The 23919-nt window shown below is 35.2% G+C and overlaps 1 protein-coding gene across 1 annotated transcript in view; it reads left to right on the top strand.

The window, feature by feature from the left end:
- CCDC150 (coiled-coil domain containing 150) overlaps nucleotides 1–23919 on the top strand; it is a 67828-nt gene that overhangs the window by 25606 nt on the left and 18303 nt on the right. The window contains 8 exon segments of the mRNA XM_012641646.1: nucleotides 277–401; nucleotides 663–840; nucleotides 1399–1467; nucleotides 8497–8610; nucleotides 14638–14721; nucleotides 21494–21601; nucleotides 22040–22076; nucleotides 22079–22101. Coding sequence (XP_012497100.1) covers nucleotides 277–401; nucleotides 663–840; nucleotides 1399–1467; nucleotides 8497–8610; nucleotides 14638–14721; nucleotides 21494–21601; nucleotides 22040–22076; nucleotides 22079–22101 — 738 coding nt within the window.

Genomic DNA, 23919 nt, shown 5'->3' with positions numbered 1-23919 from the left:
TAGTATTAGGAGTTATATAAATTTTTCAGCAGGCTGAGTAAATAATGCATCTTGACTCTTGGCTAGTAGAGTTATAAAATGATAGAATTGTAGTCAGCTCAGGACAGGACAAAGAGCTGGGCATTAAAATAAATTCTTTCAAAAAGAGGTTTTATTTATATAAATAAAACTTGTCTCTTGTAAGTTAGTCCAGTGTCTTTGATCAGTGACTCCAAATGACACCTTATCAAATGACTTTCTGGCATCTCAACTTTTAATATTACCCCTAACCCTCAGGTAGAACAGAAAATGATGACGCAAACGTTTCAAGAACAAAACTTACTGCTGGATGCAGCCCATGCCAGTATCACAAGTGAACTACAGACTGTTCAGAATGAGAAAACCAAACTCCAAGCACATCTGTGAGTAAATTACAGGCAACTTCTTATGCATCTGTTGTTCTTGTATTTGTGCTTCTTATCTTTAATGACAACATTTAATTCTACATTTGCTGGGCCAGCCACAAAGATAAAAAGACTGTGCCCTCAAGAAACTAGTTTTATTAGAACATTTTGGTAACTGCTCTCAGGCAAGAGATATGTTCTATAAGAACATTTAATTGCTTTTTCTGTTAAAGTAGAACTCTCATTTAGCTTTCATATCTCCTTGTTCTCTTCCTGCAGGGATCATTTAATCTTTGAGCATAACCAGTGTATTCAGAAAGCACAGGATGCTGAGAAGAGAACAGCTGTGCAAAAAGAGCTGCTAGAATTGACTATTGCAAGATTACAAGGTGAATTGAAAACATCAGTGCAAGAGAACAAGTCTCTGCTAGAGGAGAAAGAAAGATTTCAGAGAGAGGTATGTAGGAGCAGATTTATGCTACCTTCTAGTTGTGGTGTGCTGATGTTTTAAAATTGTATTCTAAGTGTAAAAGAAAAGAAATAAAACCCAGATGCAGTTTGTCTGATTTGCCCATTAAAGAAATCTTTAGGTGGCTAATCTATGCCTTTTAGCATGCAAAATAATCTGTGCTGAATAGTACAGTATATCCTTATACAGCATTAGTGAATGGTATCTAATAATTCACACATCCTCATGTTAGTTAAGGGGTCATATTTTAAAATTGATTTCCCCTGAAGGAGTGGGACAGTAGAGGTTAAGGGGAAACAGCCCTGTCCCCCTACTTAGGAAGGAACCAGCAGAGTCTGATATGCAGACGTGTGTTTCTAATTTCAGGGCTATTTGTGAAGTCTGCTCTGCCTCAGAGACTCCCTGATTGGCCCCTTTTCTGAGAGGATGTGCTATCTCTGCAGTGTAGGTATTAATTGACATGCAGGATGTGTTTGCTATAGTGGAGTCATCTGTCAGCTGCTGTAAAATTGACCCATTTCTTTTTTTCCCCCCACCTTTGGGCAGGTTAATAAAACAGAAAAAGAAATAGCACAAGAAAAATGCAATTTGGAAAAGGAATTAGCTCAAAACAAGGTACTCTACCTTTTATTTGTTGATACTTCATTTCCTTCTGTATTGCTGCCTACTACATCAACTTTCTTAGAGGAGATGTGTAATTTTGTTGAATACCAAGATGTGGGAAAAAAGGGAGCCACGATGCTGGATGCCACTCAGAGCACTCCAGTCACTGCAGCAGGAGGTTGCTTCTGGGGAACACTTGTTTTTTGAGCATCTGAGGTTTTCTGTGAGTCACTGCCTCTGGCCCTAGGGTCCACTGAGTATTTTAGCCAGGAAGTCCCCTGAGAGTGAGCTAATGGGCCTGTGAGAGGCAAAGGGATGATTGCTGACTTCTGTTTTTAAGTAAGCTAACTTAGGCTTCCAAAGTACCTATCAGCACTTACCACTTTATCTTTAAGGTACCCTTTTCTGGGTTCTAAAAAGTAGAATGTCCAGGGAAACAAAATCCTTGTTAAAATAAAACAAAAGCCAATCCTTAGAAAATTGCTGTTGTGTTTCAAAATTTGAGGAGAATAAAGATAGTGTGTCATTGTCATCTAGAGAATACATCTGAAGCATCAAGGAGTGTTAGTTATCCTAGACAAGAAATCCAGCAATAGGTATGGGATAGAGTCATCAAACCTTGACTGTTTCTTTGGTTCTGGTTCACCCAAATGGCATTGATATTACCATATATACATATAAACATTTAATTTAACAATTGGAGAGAGGAGAAAAGCTAGATTTTGAGCCTGTGCTCAAATATAGTTACCACCAAGCTGGCAGGTGCCCCCTCTGGTTTAGTCATTCATATCTAATAATATGACAATAGTCCACCCTAAAAATCCTTGAATGAAGCTGACTACTTCTGGCAAGGACTTTGCCAATATCAATTTGGCCTTAAATATGCTTTTGAAAATTGGGAAAATTGGTGGCTACTATTAAATTCATTAATGCTTTTTGCTTGAAAATGTTAGTGAATGTTAACATGACTAAGGCAAATGCTGTGAATATGTTTGGAATAAAAACACAACATTACTGTGCTTGTCAGATTTCATTTATCTTAATATAGGCTACGTGTTAAGTTTGTGGGGCTGAAAGATACTAAGATGCTTGCTCGTTAGGTTCTATTAAGCCAAATGATAATGCTTATACAGAGTCCCATGACTTTAAATTTATTCTAAATTTATTTTTTTAAAACATATTCTTTTAAAGCTATGTTATTTTTTAAATTAGGTTTATTGTTATAATTTACATACAGTGAAATTCACTTGTTTTTAGTGTAGAGTTCTATGAGTTTTGACAAACACATGCAGTCATGTAGCCACCACCACAATAAAAATACAGAACATTTCTATCACTCCAGAGAGTTTCTTTGTGCCCTCTGTAATCAACCCCTTCCTTCCATACCCATCCCCTGGCAACTACTAATCTAGTTTTCTGTCCCTAAAGTTATATCTTTTCCAGAATGTCTTATAAATGGAATTGTACAATATGTAGCATTTTAAATCTAACTTCTTGCATTTAGCTTAAGGCATTTGAGATTCAGCCGTATTGTATGTATCAGTATTTTGTGTTCCATTGTATATATACATATGTATCTCAGCTACTTTATTCACTGATTGAAGGACATTTGGGTTGTTTCCAGATTTTTGCAATTATGAATAAAGCCTCTATAAATATTCACATATATATTTTTATTTCTCTTGGGTAAATATCAAGAGTTGGATTTTTGGATACTATGGTGAATATATGTTTAACACAACAAACTGCTCAATTGTTTTACAAAGGATCTGTATTATCTTGTGTTCTTACCGGTATGTTATGAGTTCTGGTTTCTCTACATTCCCACCAGCACTTTATATTGTCTGTTCTTTCAGTTTTAGCCATTCTAATTGTTGTGTAGTGGTATATCATTGTGCTTGTAATTTGCATTCTTCCCAAGGCTAATAATGTTGAGCATCTTTTCATGTGATTATTTGCCATTGCAAATTGAATTTATCTTCAAATCTTTTAACCATTTGAAATTCAGTTGTTTGTTTTCTTATTACTGAGCTCAGGAATTTTAAAACATATTCATATTCTTAAGTTAAAAATATTATTTGTATATATAGAAATATTTTATCAGATATATATTTTACAGATTTTTTTCTGTTTCATAGCTTGTCTTTTCATTTTCTTTCAAAAAATAGGTTTTAAATTTTAATGAAGTCTAATCAATTTTTAAGATTTTATGGATCGTAGTTTTTGTATCATATCTAAGAAATTTGCCTAACCTAAGATCACTGAGATTTTCTCCTTTGTTGTCCTCTAGAAGTCTTACGGTTTCAGGTTTTATAGTAGGTCTGTGATCTATTTCAAGTTAATTTTTACATATCTTGTAAGGTATAGTTTAAGGTCCGTTTTATTTTCAGGTGGATGTCCAGTTGTTTTAGTATCTTTTTTTAATTTATCAGTTGATGAGCATTCAGATTGCTTCTACTTTTTGGCTATTAATGATTCTATGAACATTTGTATACAATATTTTTTGTGAACGTATGCTTTCAGTTGTCTTAGATATTAATATAACCCAGGAGAGTCATGTGGTAATTCTATGCTTATCTTTTTGAGAAACTGCCAAACTGTTTTCCACAGCGCCTGTGCTATTTTACAGTCCCACCAGCAATGTATGAGAGTCCCAGTATATCCACATCCTCATCGACATTTGTTATTGTCCACATTTTTTAATACCCATTCCAGTGGGTGTGAAGTATCTTACTGTGGTTTTTTAATCGAGATGAAATTCACATAATATAACATTAAACTGTTTTAAAGTAAACAGTTCAGGGGTGTTTAGTACAGTCACAATACTGTGTAATGACCACGTCTATCTAGATTCAAAATATTTTCATCACCACAAAAGGAAACCCTGTACCCATTAAGCAGCCATTCCCCGTTTCCTCCTTCTCCCAGCTACTGACAATCACCAATCTGCATTCTGTCTCTATGGATTTACCTACTATGGATATTTCATATTAATATAATTATACCATATGTGATCTTTTATGTCTGGCTTCTTTCACTTAGCATAATGCTTTTGAGGTTCATCCACATTATAGTATATATCAGTACTTCATTCCTTTTTATGGCTGAGTAATAGTCATTGGATGTATTGTGTGTGTGTGTGTGTGTATATGTATACACAAACACATTCGTATACACACCACAATTTTTTTATCTCTTCATCCACAGATGGACATTTGTATTTTCATCTTTTGGCTGTTGTGATTAGTACTGCTATGAGCCTGTATGTACATGTATTTGAGTACCTGTTTTCCATTCTTTGGATTACATATAATTGGGAGTGGAATTTCTGGGTTACATGGTAATTTTATGCTTAACTTTTGAGGAATCACCAGTTTTCCACAGCACTAAATCATTTTCATTCTCAGCAGTGTACAAGGGTTCCAATTTCTCCACATCCTCATCAACATTTGTTATTTTTGTTTTTTGATTATAGCTATCCTAATGGGTGTGAAGTGGTATCTCATTGTGGTTTTGATCTGCAGTTTTTCTAATGACTATTGATGTTGAGCATCTTATTATGTACATTTATATCTTTGGATCTAAAATGTGTCTTTTGTAAACAGCATACAGTTGGATCTTCAAAAAAATTTATTTTGCCTATCTGCTTTTTAATTGGAGTGATTTAATTCATTTATATTTAATATAATTACTGTTAAGATAGGATTTGCATCTGCCATTTTGCTATTTGTTTTTCTGCTTTTTCCTCTGTTTCTCAATTACTGCTGCCTTTTGTGTTAAACAGATCTAGTGTGCCATTTTAATTCCCTTATCATTGCTTTTATTTTATATTTTGTTTTGCAGGTAATAAAAAGAGTTACAAACAAAATATATATTTATACTGTTTTTTATACATACCTAGGTTGCTGTTACCTTTACTCTTACCTCTTTTTCTTACGTGGATTTCAGTTATTGTCAAATGCCCTTTTATTTCAGCCTGAAGAACTCCCTTTAGTATTTCTTAGAGGGCATGCTTTCTAGCCCCACAGTCCAGACCCTAACAAAGGTAGAGACCCTGGTAAATTATTCTACACTTTAGGCTGAGATTTTGAAGAGCCACATCCTCAGTATGTTTAAACTAGAAGAAAACCCTTGTATGATTCTTTTCAATTTTTAAAAATCTGGTAATGTCTTAATTTCTTGTTCATTTTTGAGGGATAGTTTTTCTGGATTTAGAATTCTTGGTTATGCTTCCCCCCACCCCCCAGCATTTTGAATATGTCATCCCACTGCATTTTGGGTCAAGTTTCTGATGAGAAATTGGCTATTAATCTTACTGAGATCCCTTATACATGATGAACCACTTTTCTCTTGCTGTTTTCAAGATTTTCTGTCTCTTGCTTTCAGTAAGTTTCTTATGCGCATTTTGAGGCATGCATTTGACACTCATTCGTGCAGTTGACATCTCTCCTTTAGCCTTCATTTCTGATTGCACAGAGCCCAAGGTCTGCCAGAGGTGAGGTTTTAGGGCCTTCTCAGGTCTTTCCTGAGCATGCACACAACTCTGGACGTGTGCACAACCCTGTACCCATGCGTGGCTCTCTAGATTTCCAAGAATGTGTTGGAGCTGTTCAAAACCTGCTATGGTCATCTCATTCTCTATCTTGTCCTTTTGAGTTTTTTGGTTAGACTGTTTTTTGCCCAACTCTTACCTACCACTTAAGGCAACCACAAAGTTAATCAATTACCTTTAATTTTTTCCATATATGCCCCTGGGAAAAAGGCTTTTTGTACTGGGTGAGCTCTGAGTCAGCCCAAATAAAGACAACTTTGCATCTGAGTCTTTCAGGGAACCACCAGACAGGTCATATAATGACAGTTCTATGTAAATGAGGCTTTGAAAGAGCTCCAACCCTGTTCTTCCACCTCTGGTGACTGCCAAGTTTGGTGTTCACTATGATTGTGGGCCATTGTTTTTCAAAGCTACTGCAGAGCTGGAGAATGGAGGATGGGAATAGGGTAAGTGAAAGCACCACAAAGCTTGCTGTTCTTACCTAGATTCAGCCAATTTTTTTTTTCCGCAAGCGCTTCCTATATTACTGTAAGGTTTGTGTTAATTTTCAGAGTTCTGAAAAAGTTGATTTTGACAGTTTTTGCTACTGTTTTTATGGAAGAGAGGATTTTTGAATGTTCTTACTTCCTTAGTTTCATTGATGTCACTCTTCTAGTATCATCTTTTAATAGACAGTTCTTTCTCCTTTGAAAGACCTTGGTACCTTTGTTGAAAACCCATTGACCATAAATGTGTGGATCTGTTTCTGGACTTTCTATATTGTTCCATTGATTATGTGTTTTCCTTTTGCCAATTTGAAACTCTTGATTACTATAGTTTTATAATAAATCTTGAAATTAGGTAGAGTCCTCCATCTGTGTTCTTTTTCAAAATTGTTTTGGCTATTCTACTTCGTTTTTCATATAACTTTTAAAGTGAGCTTATTGATTTCAACAAAAACCTTTTGCTGAAATTTCAATTGAAATTAGAGAGAATTGATATCTCATCATTATCACATCTTCTAATACAGTCATGTCTTAACGATGGGGATACATTCTGAGAAATGTGTTGTTAGGCGATTTTGTTGTTGTACAAACAAAGTGTACTTATACAATCCTAGATGTTATAGCCTGTTACGAACCTAGTCCTTTGTTCCAACCATTGTTGTAAATGTGGTCTATCATTGATTGAAATGTTGTTATGTAGTGCATGACTACATAAATGTGATATATCTCTCCATTTTATTTAGGTTTTTTGTTTCTCTCATTGGTATTTTGTAATTTTCAGCATATCAAATCTTGGACATACTTTGTAGATTTGTACTTAAGAATTTCATGATTTTAGTACTATTATAAATGGCATTTTCACGAAATATAAATTTCCAATTGTTCTTTGATTATATATAGAACTGCAATAGATTTGACCTTATATCTTTCAACCTTGGCAAACTCACTTATTCTAGTATCTTTTTTGTAGAATCTTTGGGATTTCCTATGTAGACAATCGTATCTTTTGTGAGTAGAAACAGTTTTATTTCTCTCTTTCCAATCTTAATGCCGTTGCCTTATTGCACCAGCTATGGCCTCTGGTATGATGCCAAGTAGAATGGTTAGAGCAGATATCCTTGTCTTTTCCCTGATCTTAAGGAGAGAGTGTTTCACTATTAAGATTGATATTAGCTGTAGAATTTTTGTAGATACCCTTGGTGGTTCCCTTTCATTTCTAGTTTGCTGAGTTGTTTTTTTTTTTTTTTAAATCATGAATTGATGTTGAATTTTGTGAAATGATTTTTCTGCATCTGTTGAGATGGTTATATGGCTTTTCTTCTGTGGCCTGTTGATGTGGTGAATTATACTGATTGATTTTGAATGTTCAACAGGCTTTGTGTTACCAGGATAAACTTCACTTTTTCTTGACTTGTTATCCTTTTTATATATTGCTAGATTCATTTTGCTAATATTTTGTGGAGGATTTTTACATATATATTCATAAGCTTGAGTTAATACTTAAATACCAAGTACCAAAAGTAATAAAGGGGAACTACATAATTTGCAGTAACTCTTTCCTGAAGACAACTGGAAAAGCTGAAAAAATAGAAAAGAAAAGAGAAAAAAAGTTGTTTTTTTGTTTTGTTTTCTTGAGACAGGGTCTTGCTCTGTTGCTTGGGCTAGAGTGCGGTAGTGTCATCATAGCACACTGCAACCTCCACCTCCTGGGCTCAGGCCATCCTCCCGCCTCAGCCACCTCAGTAGCTGGGACAATAGGCACACACGCCTATGCCTGGTTAATTTTTACAGTTTTGTAGAGACTGGATCTCGCTATTGCCCAGGCTGGTCTTGAACTCCCGAGCTCAACATAGGGCTATCAGACTGACTGATCACATCTCCACATTAGAGGCAAGAGAAACTGTGTATAAGATACCTTCCTTTTTACAGTTATAATTGTCATTTTTAAAATAAGATAATATTTTTTAAATCTGACAATTTCTTCTTTTCCTTTTCTCCCCAAAGGTAGACATAAATGCATTAACTCAAAACCTGCAGACTCTAGAGGAAGAAAATAAGCACCTGGCAAATGAAATGGCTTCCCTAGAACTTCAGCAAGTTGCTTCTGATTACCATGGGGTGGGTATAAAAAGGTCAGTCTAAAGTAGAAATTAATGACTGGTGAGTTAATAAAAAAATCAGAAATCAAGAGATGGGTTTCGTGTTTTAATAATTATCATGAATCTTGAATAACTCAGGATAAATATGGCAGAGATATCTATAATAGTCAAACGATAGTGGATTTAAGAAACCAAGAATTTAGGGCAGCTATTAAACATCTGTCTTCACAAATGATCTACGACACTGAAAAGCACAAATTTATCTGATGTTTTAAAATAGTTCTTCTTCTATAAATTATGAGGAAGAAATTGTATTTTTCCCCCTGTCAGATAGTTCCCTCTATTAGGCAATCAGTAATAAGTCTGATTTCCAAAAGCTTGTTTGACAAGGTCAGTGCATTGCAAATAAATGGTAGAGTTCTTAAAAAATCTCCAAGTAAAGGGGATTTAAAGAGATGATCATTCTGCTAAGAAGCTAATAATTTTCCTGTGTGCTTTTGAATACTTGAAAAAGTATTACTTATTGCTTTTATAGCGTGTATATAATTGAAAATTCCATAGAAAGCCCTGATCTGAGTCTGTCTTAACTTGAGCTAAATTCTTTCAAACCCTGTCATAGGCTACTCATTCCTTCAACTATGGAAAATTACACAGACTAAGTCTAAATCTTCTTACATTTTCATGGCTTTCAAGCCAGACTTTGTGGGTTTCAATTTTGGCTGTGGCGTGGGTATGATCCTTAACCTCTCTGAGCCTCAGTTTCTTAATCTGTCAAAATGAGGATAATAATGCTATGATTATGAGATTGAGGATTAAGTAAGTTAATACACGTAAAGCATGTAGCGGATAGCTAACATTTATTGAATTCTTAGTATCTGAACTGTTCCAGGGAAAAAAGCCTGTAAATGCCTATTGGAATGACAAGATCCATTAGCTGTAATTCCTGATACTATCTCAGACTAACCTTCTCTCCCCTTAGGATTAAAGATCTAGTCATGTCCTTTACTTGTTGGCCATACCTCAGCTGGGCTTATCTAACCATCGTTTTGGTCCTTCTGGAAGAACACATCTTAGTCTGCCTGATTCTTTCCTAAACCCACTGCTGTGAACAGGCCTGTGGCCTTACCCTATTAGTGACTGACAGATCTGCCAGTGATTTGGTCGATGTTGATTTTTGCCTGCTGACCACACCTCTTAAGGTTTTCTAGTGATAACTCAGATAGATAACGCAATTCTAGCCAGCTGTGCTGTCTCTGAGGACACCTGCTTGAAGTGCTTCAGTTGGCTTTATGAGTCTGAGGAATGAGGTTGAGATTTCAGGATTTGTTTTTGAATGTTAGTGATACCATTAAACCTATTGTCATTCAATACTGGCAGTGTATTTTCATTCTTTGAAAGTTAAAACTCGAAGTTCTTTTGTGGGAGTAGGGGAGGTGCCTATACTTTGGGAGGCTGAGGTGGGAAAATCGCTTGAGGCCAGGAGTTGGAGATCAGCCTGGGCAGCATAGTGAGACCCTGCCTCTACCAAAAAACAAAAACACACACGTGAAATTCTTAATAAAGGATGCCTTCTACTATAACCCCTCATTTATTTTTGGAGATATACATATGACTGTGTATTGTGTTATGAAACATCACAGACTTGAATTCAGACAGACCTGCTTTCAGTCCCTCACTCCATTTACTTTGTGAACTAGATGGGTTCTTAACTTCTCATGGCCTGCAATGCCAAGGGATCGCCCCTACTGTGGGATTCCCGTAGTATACTATGCACACCCATATCAGAAAATTCAATAATTACTACATTGATTAGAAATTGACCTGTTTATGCATCTATCTTCACTCTCTTCTAATGCGAGAACAGTAGTTACTCATCTCTATACTCCCTGCCTAGCATGTACCTAATACATAATAGGTGTTTAAAAAACATTGATTGAATAGACTATAAAGAGGGTCATGTCTATTTTGCCAGGCAGTGAGGAATACTTCATGTTGCAATAATATTATTCTCCCCTCTTTTTCTTTCACATTTTCTAATTTTAGATTTGTTTTTGCCATTTCAGCCTCTAATGATAGTGCAATTTAAGTCCATCACTACAGACAGTCATGCAGGGAACCACAGTGAGAAAAAAGTCCAAATGTAGAAAGGTTACCATGCCTGACTTCAGGTTGAATGACTATCCTTCCTTCCTCTCTTTTAGGTTTTAAACATACATTTAACAATAGTAGCACTGGACAGAAATATAATTCCCTATGCCACTGGGACATCAATGAGTTGAAATTAAACAATGAATTAAATGTATTATTTTGTAAAACCAGGATGACATTCACCCAGGTGTCAATTGGTTTGATTTGCTGGGGCACATGTCATAGTGGTTGTTAAATATTTTAAATAAAATCCCTGCTTACCGTCTGCTTATAAAGTATCTTTACCAAAATGCCAGTATCTCACTGGTTTTGTGTATTCTAACAGCTTCTGCTAACTTTTGCAGCTCATTTGGATTTTAGAAATCATTTCGTGGCTTACTATTGATTCTTGGAAACCTACCTTTCATATCTTAATTCTTCCTGTTTTTGCTTCCTGCTCTTCCAAGATGCAATATCTTTGTGTTTCTGAGTTAAAATGTATATTCTAACCACTGGCATTTTTCTTTGTATGCTGTTTCTCAGGTGATTTCCCAATTCATTTTGCTCTGTATATTAATATTTATAGTATATTGCCAACATTATTTAAATAAAAGTTAATCTGAGTTCTGCCTTCCATAACTCAGAACCTGAGATATTCACTCATTCAAGTGGTCTCTAATTTCTGGTCTTTCATTGATTAAAGTATGACACCTATTTAATCGGTAACCAGTAATTTAAGTAACTGCCCTAATATCTACTTTCTCTTAGCAACTGGAAACAATTATATTTTGTCCATCATAATATTTAAATAAGTGACCTTGTGTCAAATACCATATTTTGATTTTGCTTAGACAGTTTTCATTTATTGCATGAGCATTTTCGTTTGTGGCAAAACGGGGAAATTATTATTTTAAAAGTATATTTAAAAGATTAATGGAATTTCTTTATGCCTTTGCCCTAAAAGAGGGAATTTTATTGAGGAGAAAAAAGTGCCATTATTTTAAAAATTCCTGAATACCTTTTATAAAAGAGCCAGATCATCTAAGTTATTCCATAAAAAACCCTTTCCACATTCCAAAAAGACAAGCAAAGTTATTTTTGAATGTTTAATATTTGTTATAGCTAACATATTTTAGGTTAAATCTAGTTCTTGGGTGTTTTCTATATGCTATAACTACACTTTACATTACATTGGGACACCTTAATTTATAGAACTTGGAAATGAGTTTTAAATAAGCTTTTATTGTTATTGTAACTTTGTAGCATTATTAGCCATCCCTATAATTCATTTGCTGCTGAAGACTTGATCAAAACATAATCCCAAACTATAATATGGCACTCATGGAATGATTTTACATCATAGTTTCTAAAATAAAAATATTGTGACAAAGAGAATTGTATATCTTCCACAAACAAAATTAATTGATGATTAACTTTATGATTATTATTCTAGTTTCTGCTATTTATTGATAGCAGTCTACATTTCCCTTAGGTTATTTTGAAACCAATATACTACTGATCTAAATGCTTTAAAAAATATATTTTCCTTTGCCTTAGTGGGAGTAACACATAGTGATTTTTAAAAAGTTCAAGAAACTGAATTATAAGTATATATAGTTATGCATGAAATAAATACTGATTCTGATAGGACAGATACTTAGATGGTCATAATAGTTAATAATACACTGAAGCCTAATTTGAGTATAAGTTTTTATATTGAATGTGCTTAATTTTAGGGTAGGTGGTATACTAGGGCTAATCATTCTTTATGGCTTGTCCATAGGTTTTTTATGAAGTCTTGTCTGTCTAAAATGCTTATTCTTCTAGTCAGGGCAACTACCAAGGAGAAGACATTGCTACAGACTAGTGTGCTTTCTCATAGAACATATGCTATGGTGAAAATATTTTGAACAGAAGAAAATTATCAGTTACATATTATTATATAGTAATCTAGTTTGGAATGTGTTTTTGCTTTTGTTTAAAAACAGGTAGGCCAGGTGCAGCAGTTCATGCCTATAATCCTAGCACTTTGGGAGGCCAAGGTGGGAGCATCACTTGAGGCCAGAAATTCAAGAATAGCATGGGCAACATAGTGGGTGAGACCCTCATCTCTACAAAAAGAAGAAAAATTAGCTGAGTGTGGTGGCACACACCTGTAGTCTCAGCTACTCGGGAGGCTGATGGAGGAGGAGTGCTTGAGCCCAGGAGTTTGAGGCTGCAGTGAACTATGATAATGCCACTGTACTCTAGCCTGGGTGACAGAGCAAGACACTGTCTCAAACAAAAATAAAATAATGAAAACAGTTGTGTTGGGGTCACAACACTTAAAATGAAATAAAGTACCAAAACGGTGACTGAAGAATACCTGTAACTATGTTGGAGATAGTGAGGAATATCTCTTACGTAAATTAATACCCCTATATACATGGTTTCATATTTATCAACTTAAAGTGAAAGACAAAAGTCTAAATTCTTTGGTTTAAAATGCTTAAAAGGCCCTCTACTCTATTCATAAATTAAGCAAATATAAGCCAGAGATGGTGAATTATGCCAATGTAGGATATTTGCCAAAATTAGTAAGACTTTGTTTTTTGTTTTTTGAGACAGAGTCTCACTCTCTTGCCCAGGCTAGAGTGCCATGGCGTCAGCCTAGCTCACAGCAACCTCCGACTCCTGAGCTCAAGGGATGCTCCTGCCTCAGCCTCCCGAGTAGCTGGGACTACAGGCACGCACCACCATGCCAGGCTAATTTTTTCTATTTTTAGTTGTTCGGCCAATTTCTTTCTATTTTTAGTAGAGACGGGGTCTCGCTCTTGCTCAGGCTGGCCTTGAACTCCTGAGCTCAAACAATCCGCCCACCTCAGCCTCCCAGAGTGCTAGGATTACAAGCGTGAGCCACTGCGCCCGGCCAAAATTAATAAGACTTTGAACTCAAGATTTATTGCAAATGATCCATGGTGCAGCTAGTCAGCCTATGAATGAGTGAGAGCTTGTTTTCAGTCACATTTGCTTGTATGTGTATTATCCCCACACTTGGTTTATGAAGATGATTTTAACATATTGCAAATATCAATATTTCCTTAATACCCTGACATTGATTATGGAGGGTGAAAATTTCCATGTTCAATCACTGATCATGGCTCTCATATTATATAAAGGAAGTAACAATATGGCCAAAAATTTAATCAAGAGAAAACTATATCTTATACTTATTTTTTCTGACAAAGTCTTAGGAAAACAATATATGAAAAAATAACTGTCATTAAAGGCTGTTTTAATAATGAAAATATGTAATTTTATGGAATATAGAACCTTCAGTAGTGTTTATCCCACATAACACTGTGTTAAGTGAGTTTGAGTCTCCAATAAACATTTCTTTTGTTCTTTAGAGATTTTTTTTTTTTTTTTAAGATACAGGATCTCTGTCTTCTAGGCTGGAGTGCAGTGGAACGATCATAGCTTACTGTAACCTTGAATTCCTGGGCTAGAGATTTTTTTTTTTTAACTACATTTTACTGTGGTAGCAGAAATGTCCTCTACTGTCAGTGATCATGGTCAGTTGTAGCTCCTGTTTTCTTAAAGAACTGGATAATGCTCCTTGGACTACCTACAACCATTGATACAGTCACACCATGTCTTGGTTGGATCACAGCTGCAAAGGAATGACTGACACAAAAAAAGAATTAATATGCAAAAAAACCAAATTCTGGGATTTTACGGCTTCCTACTTTTATTAGCAGTCTCTGTACATGTTGCACATGAGCACTGTGATAAGCTATGTAGCGAAAGATTAAGAGGCAGTAGTAGCAAACACATATGAATCTTGGTCTTATGACTATAGAAATGGTATAAATACGTAGGGAAAATGGTTATTCCTTTCTATGCCTAGAAGTACTGATGCCTGTGTTTGCTTCATCAGCTTGCCCGACAGAAGGTGGAAAAAGTCTTGGGAAAAATTACTGAGAGTAAAAATAAATTGGCCTATGAAAAGGGAAAACTCCAGGTATGAGATTTATTTTTCTGATTTTTTTAAATACCAATAGTCAAACTAAATACTGCTGTATGTTGAGAAGACAGAGCCCTGTCATTTACTAATTCTGTAATCTCTGAATCTCGCTGAGTTTGTTGCCTTATTAACATCCAGGTGACTTCTAGTCTCATACCTATAGTTAATGCTGAAACCTAAAATTGTGAAGTCAAAACCCATTCTGTGACTATTTGAAGCTTGATTATAATTATTTTATGCATGGTCATTCACTGAGAATGTAGAGAGCCTATGCGTGGGCTCGCGCGCTCTCTCTCTCTCTCAATAACACATTCCTAAAAAGAAATAGCCCTGGAAATTGAGACTCAGAGACAATAGAATAGACTTGAGTGAATGTGACGTTACTGTTATTTTGCTGCCTGTGGATTTAGTTCTATGGTACCTACAGAGCAGGAAGCTTGTAAGTGGTATGGCTAAGCCTGACTTAACCCAACTCCATTGGAAACACTGAAGTTCCAATCCATGGTGCTGAACCTTAGCTACATATTAGAACCATTTGGGCAGTTTTTAAAAATCCTCATGCTAGGAAGTGTATGATGTCTGCCATTTACTTTAAGATGCATCATTAAAAAAAGGGGTTGGTGGATGGATAGAGGGAATGATAGGTGGATAGATATGTGATAAGCAGGTAAAAAATGTTAATAGTAGAATGTGGATGGTGGGCATATGCACATTCATAGTAAAATTCTTTCAATTTTTCTGTTAATATATGTTTAAAAATTTTTATAATGAAGTGTAGGGGAAGAAATTCCCATGACTAGATTTGTACCCCAGAGCAATGAAATCAGAATCTTAGGGGATAGGTCCTAGATGTCAATACCTTTTAAAGCTCCTCAGATGATTCCAATGTGCAACCACAGTTGAGAACTAGTGGATTAAATGGTATGAAGTGAACCTCAGTTAGTCTTGGCAACTGTCTTACTCCATTTTCTGTTGCTATAACAAAATACCTGAGACTGGGTAATTTGTAAAGAAAAGAAGTTTATTTGGCTCACAATTCTGGAACCTGTGAAGTCCAAGATTAGACAGGCCATCTCATGAAGGCCTCGTGCTGCTTCAACTTATGGCAGAAAGCAGATGGGGAAGTGGACAGAGAGACCAAATATAAGAGTCAGCCTCACTTTTTAACAACCTGTTCTCAATATAGCTAATCCATTCCTGCGAGAGCAAGAACTTACCCACTCCTGTGAGACTGCTTTAATCCCTGCCTGAGAACAGATCTGTCATGATCCAGATGCCTCTTAAAGGTCCTACCACTTCTCAACATTTAGTACATTGGCAATTAAATTTCAACATGAATTTTGGCAGAGACAAACCACATTTAAATCATAGGGGCAACTGTAGTAGAGCTGATTTAATAAGTAATCTCACTAGAGACTTGTCAGACATGTCAGCATTAACCTCATCCTCATCTGCTGAAAGGGTTTACCATAGGGTTAGCAGACAAGAATGGGGCCCAGAAAGGGCAGCTATCTGGAAGGTGGTTGGTAAGCCAGGCTTGTGGAACAATATGTGACTAGTCTAATAAAAAGATAAAACTATTTATCCACTATGTGCTTTTAATTAATATTTTCCAAAGGTAGTGATGCATTTAATTATAATTATCTACACTTGTGTGACCCTGGACACATTTTAAGTTTTCTTGAGTTTCATCTTAATCACCTATAGAATGAGGCAGGTAAGCATACTTCTCTTACCTACTACTCACTGGAAAAAACAGGCAACATTACAGGCTGGGTGTATAAATTATTACTGGCATGAAAGAACTTTCCCCTTTGTGAAACTAATGATCCCATAAGAAGTTATGACCCATGATTTTGACCTTTTTTAAGCTTTCCCAAGAGAAATGAAGTACCTTATTAAATTTATAAGACAAATCCCAAGCCCTCAGGGAAGACTTAAAGACACATTTTGGCTGGGAATGGAATACATTTTAAAATTTATGAATGCGTCTGATGTTATCTATCTGACCTTTAAGACCTCTACTATGTAATCGTAGAAATTATCCACGTAATCATAAGTCAAATACATGCCTTTTTGCTGCTCATATTCCTATAGTAAGAGGTTAACATTTTTTTATAGTCTTTGAAGGCTGAAACATTTTTGAAACTATTGATTCGCTGGTGCTTTTATGTCAAGCCTTGGGTTGACACAGACCAAAAGCACTGACTTCGTTAGCTCTAGGGAAAGTGCTCCTATAGCATGTAATTTTTGCAAGACAGTTTAAAGGAAGAGCTGCATACTAAACATAGTTGAAACAATAGTCTGCTGTATGTTCTCTCTCAATTGGATTAGGATGGATTAAAAATATTACATAGGAAGTATATTAGGTAAAAACTATTTTCAGAATTGACTTGTTAATGATATAAATACTGTATTTTAGGTATTAATTTAGACTGTGTCAGAAACTGCTGCCTCACATTCAGACATGGTTTGAATTTCATTTTCAGTTCTGTATAGTATTTCATTATATAAATATGCCACAATATATTTCTGTATTCTATTGATGGATATTTAGCTAGTTTCAATTGCTTGCAAACAATTACAATGCTGATACGAATTTTTGTACATGTTTACTTGTACTCATATGCAAAAAAATACACTAGGCTGAGTATAATTCTTAGGAATAGAATTATTGGGTTGTAGGACGTGCATATCTTAAATTTTACTAGATTTTGTCAAATTTCTCAAAAAGTAGTTATGCCAATTTTGAAAGCAATATATGTAAGAGGGTATATTAAATAGGTACCTTAGAGTTACATGTGTTAACATGGATGAATCTCAGAAAACAATACTACATACTGTTTAGGAATGAATATATAGTAAAACTATTTTTTTAAAGAATGGGAATGATAAACACCAAATTTAGCATGTGGTTAACTCTAGGATAGAGGAAGGAAATTTGATTGGGATAGGCTACACAGAGGGTTTCCATTGTACTGGTAATGTTTTACTATTTTAAGTTGAATGCAAGGTAGATGGGATATTATTATATATGTCCGAAAGATTTCCAACACTTTTTAAATTGGTTTTGAACATATGTCAGTTTGAGTTCCTTATCCTTGCTCTCATCTACCACTGGCCCCATCACTTTAAACCAACTGGATTCCAACATTATGTTAGCTGCCTGGCCCCCTAAGCAATTGCATTTGTGGCCTTAATTTAGAAGTTAAGTGTTTTGTTTTGTAAATTTTTTATTGAACTATAACATATATACCAAAAAGTACACAGGGCACAGCCCAATGAATTGTTTACAAAATAAACATTATCTATGTGATTAGCACTTATATCAAGAAATAGGAACATTCTCAACATCCAAAATTCCCTTCCAGTAACTATCCCCCACAAGGGTAATTATACATCCTGACTTCTAACACCCCATGTATTAATAAGTTTTATCTGTATTTTCACTTTAGGTAGTCACACAGTATATGCTTTTTTATTTGATTCTTTCACCCCATGTTATAATTGTGAGATTTATCCATGTTGTTGTTTGTTTTGGTGGTTCTTTAATTTACATTGCTGATATTCCATTATATGAATAATAGGTAAGGGTTTTAAAAGAAAAAAAATCTATGCTGCACAGAAATTATCAGTTTCCTGAATCTATTTTTGTACTTTTAATCAAAATACATAGCTTTGGTAGTTCAGGTTGTTTTAATTCTAAAGCTCACTTCAAACTATAAATACACTAAAATGTATTAATTGCATTACTTTTGGATACTTGTATTACAAAACAGATTTAAATGAGAGTCCTTTCTATTCCTAGCTGTCTTGTAGATTCTATAGTGCTATTACTTTTGTAATTGTGTGTGTGTGTGTGTGTGTGTGTGTGTGTGTGTGTGTGTGTGTGTATGGTTTGAAACAATATGGGGATCTGGCCTTGAATCAAATTAGTGCTATTCCTGAGCCTGGCCTGATAAACTAGTTATAGAAACTGCTTGGAACAAAATGGGAGGTATAAACTTACCAGACTTCAAACTTTATTATAAGGCTGTAGTAATCAAACCAGCTTGGTACTGGCACAAAAATAGAGCCATTGACCAGTGGAACAGAACTGAGAACGCAGGTATAAAACCATCCTCATATAGCCACCTAATCTTTGACAAAACAGACAAAAACATACATTGGGGAAAAGAATCCTTATTCAATAAATGGTGCTGGGAAAACTGGATAGCCACATGTAGAAGACTGAAGCAGAATCCACACCTTTCACCTCTCACAAAAATCAACTCACGCTGGGTAACAGATTTAAACCTAAGGAGTGAAACTATTAGAATTCTAGAGAAAGATGTTGGAAATAGTCTTCTAGACATTGACCTAGGCAAAGAATTTATGAAGAAGACCCCAAAGGCAATCACAGCAACAACCAAAATAAATAAATGGGACCTGATCAAATTAAAAAGCTTCTGCACAGCCAAAGAAACTGTCACAAGAGCAAACAGACAACCTACAGAATGGGAGAAAATTTTTGCGTGCTACAAATCTGATAAAGGGCTGATAACTAGAATCTACTTAGAACTCAGGAAAATCAACAAGAAAAAATCAAACAACCCTATCAAAAAGTGGGCAAAGGACATGAACAGAAACTTTTCAAAAGAAGACAGAATAATGGCCAAAAAACATATGAAAAAATGCTCAACATCTCTAATCATCAGGGAAATGCAAATCAAAACCACAGTGACATATCACTTATCTCCAGTGAGACTGGCCTTTCTCAAAAAGTCCCAAAACAATAAATGTTGGCGTGGATGCGGAGAGATAGGAACACTCATGCACTGCTGGTGGGACTGAAAACTAGTGCAACCTCTTTGGAAAGCAATATGGAGATACCTTAAAGAGATACAAGTAGAATTACCATTTGATCCAGCAATCCCATTACTGGGCATCTACCCAAAAGAACAAAAGACACTCTATAAAAAAGACACCTGCACCCGACTGTTTATAGCAGCACAATTCACAATTGCAAAGATGTGGAAACAACCCAAGTGTCCATCAATACATGAGTGGATTAATAAAATGTGGTATATGTATACCATGGAGTACTACTCAACTTTAAGAAACAATGGTGATATAGCACCTCTTGTATTCTCCTGGATAGAGCTGGAACACATTCTAGTAAGTGAAGTATCCCAAGAGTGGAAAAACAAGCACCACATGTACACACCATCAAATTGGTATTAACTGATCAACACATAAATGCACATATAAGAATAACATCTATTGGATGTCGGGCGGGGGGCAGGGGGTAGAAGGGGACGGGTATATGCATACAAAAAGAGTGCAATGCACACCATCCGAGGGATGGTGAAACTCGGACTTGGGGGGGAGGGCAACATACGTAACCTAAACATCTGTACCCCAATAATATGCTGAAATAAAAAAAAAGAAACTGCTTGGATTTTAATGATCATGGAAACACCAGACCTCTGAGAGGCAGCAGGATTTATTTGCTTCTGACCTGTTCTCCTATGTTCTTTCTTATTTTGAATGTCCTGAGTTAGAAATTCTGCCAAATAAGAAACTCCATATAAAGTACTGGATGATAACATGCCATCTGATGAGTTTCAGGCCATCGTACTATATAATCTGAGGAATATTGAGGAATAAGGACATTCTGTGTTTTATTTGAAGAGAGGCAAACCTAAAAGTCTTTACAGTCAAATGCACTCTATTTTCCCTTGGGTTCTATGAGTTAATAGCAATTAGTTTGTGTTTAAAATGAGAATAATTGTTGCATCAGTACCTCCATTTAGAGGCAACTGTTTTAATTCTGAACCTTAAGTGAAAACCATGATTAATTTTTACTGATGGCTTTGGGGAGCCACAGCACATGTTTTATACCGTACACTGGAAACATAGCAACAGAAACAGGCAAAGGTGAGAGAAATAAGGATCCTACTGATGGAAGAAGAGAGATTTCCTGAGACAAAAATGGTTGTTTTAATGCAGCCTTTAAAAAAAACCCTTAATATTAGCACTCAAATTTTAACAGGTGCTGAAAATGTCCAGTAGCTACCGCCAAAGAGATGTTTGCCCTCCACAGAAAGGAAAAATTAAAGATAGCAAAAGAGGAAAAAGTTAAATAAAAAATTATGGATGAAATTTTTCCTGATCCAGGAGTAGGCTCAGTAATGTTAGTTGTTTTGTATGGGAGGGTTGGGGATAAGAGGAAGAAAATATAGAAAAACACAGGGTTAGGAGATTTGTGAGTATATATTAAATGATATTATCCCCCAAAATGTTAACTTTATAGAGAAATATGTGAATGGTCACCTTTATGAGTTAGTTTTATAGTATAATTCAGCATATAAGAATTCCATATATTCAACTTTTATAATTTTCTGTCAGTAAAACACAAGACTCTATGGCTGCTTCTTGCAAGTTGACAATTCTAACTATCCAATTCCTTTAAAATTGAAATATATTAACCACAAAATCTCACTGTTATATTCATGAGTCATGTCTATTTGGTGTGTCCATAAACAATAGAAACCGAATGAGTTATCTTGGTACATTTAAATGGCTATAGCCTACTTTTAGCTGTGAGTTGAAATAGCATTTTTGCATAATTAAAAAGACTTAAGATTGTTTTTTGTAAGTATTAAGGATTCTCCGTAATGTTTTTGCAAAACTCATATTTTTTTCCTTTTTGAGTATATAAATATGTATAAATATGTTTTTAAAATTATTTTTGTTTTATTGTATTGCTTTTCTGTTTTTCCTCTAGATAAAAGTTAAACTACTAGAGGAACAACTACAATCTTTTACTGAAACCAGTTCACAGAATGACCATCTACGCAAATTGAATAAGGCTCTAGAAGCCAAATATGCTCAGGTGTGATTAATATCTACAAAAGTAGATTGCTATTGTTTTAGTTTTTAAGAAATTGTTTGATGCCTCTCTCCCCATCTTACCATACCATGCCAGAAGGATGAATATTCTCTCATTTGACTCACTTCAACAAACATTTTTAAAGCACCTACTATGTATGGGGTTCAGCTAAGCCTCAAAGGAATTCGTAAAGATGCCTGAAGCAGGATTGGGTCACTCAACTTGCTTCTAAAAGGGCAGTTAGGAATGTACTCAATAAACTTAGCAGAAAGTTACGTCTTTCAGGAAAAAAAAAAAATAGATTGTATTAATAAGCATTCATAGGGAGCATTGTTATCATTAGAAGCATTGAAAAATGCTTTCATGGAGGATTTTTGAAATTGAGCCTTAAAATTTTTGGCAGACGTGAGGAGCAAGTATCTTTGTCTTTTTGATTTATAGGCAAACTCAGAACTCAATGTCAACAAGGTACACCTGCAACAGACACTCACCTGAAAGAGATAGTAATAGTGAAGGTGGTTTCTTGTCAGCATGGTGGCTATTGAGGCTGAAAACCTTTCATAGGTCACAACATTTTAAGAAATGAATAGAGAAAAGTTAAGCAAGATACATAAAACATGTAGTAGGAAACATAACCCAGGAAGGTGTTACCAAAAGAAAATGATTCATTTCAGTGCTTTACGAATTTACCATGTATATAATTAGATTGAGTATTTTAAAAATCTTTAACTCTCAGTATAAGCATGTGTAACTTCTGTGTCTCTGACAGTTGTGTATATACCCCTGGTAACCAGGGAACTTAAATATGTCTTCAAGTGGAATCCTCATAGGGTTCTAACCAACTGACTCTACTGGTGAGTGATGAGGTCACAAAGTTGTTAAAGGGGTCTTCCTTAGATACACTCTCTTACAGGGTATTTGGTTTAAGGTCTCTTTCTTCACTAGATCATACTTTACAGTGTGGTCTCTTCATCCTGAAAGCAAAGGAACATATTTTCAAATATATTTTCCATTGTGGCTTCTTCTGAAACATTATTTGCATTGTATCGCCTAGTAAAGTGGGTACTCCTTGAAAAATAACTGTAGGTTTAGCTGCGTTTGTTGTTTTTAATTGGTGATGCCTCCAAGAAAAAGGAAATCTCCAGAGAGGCCTGTGTCTTCAAAATCCCTTGAAAGTTCTAGGCCCTATGTAAGCAGTTTAAAGGAAAGAACTTCAGTTGGTTTGCCTAGTGTTATTCCAAACTCTACACGCCGTGTGAGCTTTGCACCTACCGTGTCTTCTGTAAGAACATCTCAGGAGATTGGAGACTCTAGGATCTCTCTAAAGACTCTTTTGAATGCTATTAAAACCATGGAGGGAAGACTAGAAGGCAAAATAGAGATTCTTGCCTCAAGACCATTATCAAGTGGTGAATCACCAAATTTTCTTAAAAGGGATTCGGTAAGTAAAGACCACAGATTAAATCTTAGGAAAATTTTAGATCTATACATGAATGAAGAAAAATAGTAACAATGCAGAAAGCTAATGCTTGAAGATATAACAACAAGGAAATTAGGTTCTTCACAAATAGTAAACACTGATTATGTAGATTGAAACCGTCATCCTGACTATCACATAATTAATTTTTGTTTTGGACAGAGAAAAAAATGTGGCTTAACAGTAACAATTGAGTTATTTTTATCTAATTTTGATTTTTTAAAAATTAAAAATTTCTATCTTACCATTCGAGCTAAAATGCTTAGATAAACTCTGATTTTAAAATTGAAATACATTAAGAAGCCCCAAGAAATTGAACATTGGAAAATATTTTCCAGAGAAAACTTATTAAAGCATCCATCTTTGCTTGATATTTAAAAATAATCTGGGCAACATGGCAAGACCCTGTCTCTACAAAAAAAAAATTTAGCCAGGTGTGGTGGCACACATGCCTATAGTCCCAGCTACTCTGGGAGGATTGCTTGAGCCCAGGAGTTCAAGGTTACAGTAAGGTATGATTGCTCTATTGTATTTCAGTCTGGGCAACAGAGCAAGACCCTGTCTCTAAAAAAAAAAAAAAAAAAAAAAAAAACAAGAAAGAAAGAAAGGAAAAAGAAAGTACTATAGCCTGTCTTCTAAAATAGACTACTATTTAGATACTTTCTGTAAGCGTTTTTGCTAGTGGCATTTTTGTATTTGTGTATCTTATAAACCCTGGTAAAATTTCAAAAACTGTATTCTTGTGTACTTTTCTAGAACAAAATCCAGTAGATTTTCAGACCTATAAGTCGGCATCCTTTGTGTTTTTCTGACATTCTTACAGAAAAAGTTCAAGTATTTTAAA

Source organism: Propithecus coquereli, unplaced genomic scaffold (assembly GCF_000956105.1).
Source record: "Propithecus coquereli isolate 6110/MARCELLA unplaced genomic scaffold, Pcoq_1.0 Scaffold167, whole genome shotgun sequence".
NCBI lineage: Eukaryota > Metazoa > Chordata > Mammalia > Primates > Indriidae > Propithecus > Propithecus coquereli.
The sequence above is the reverse complement of the archived record's forward strand: the minus strand, read 5'-3'. Positions and strand labels throughout refer to the sequence as shown.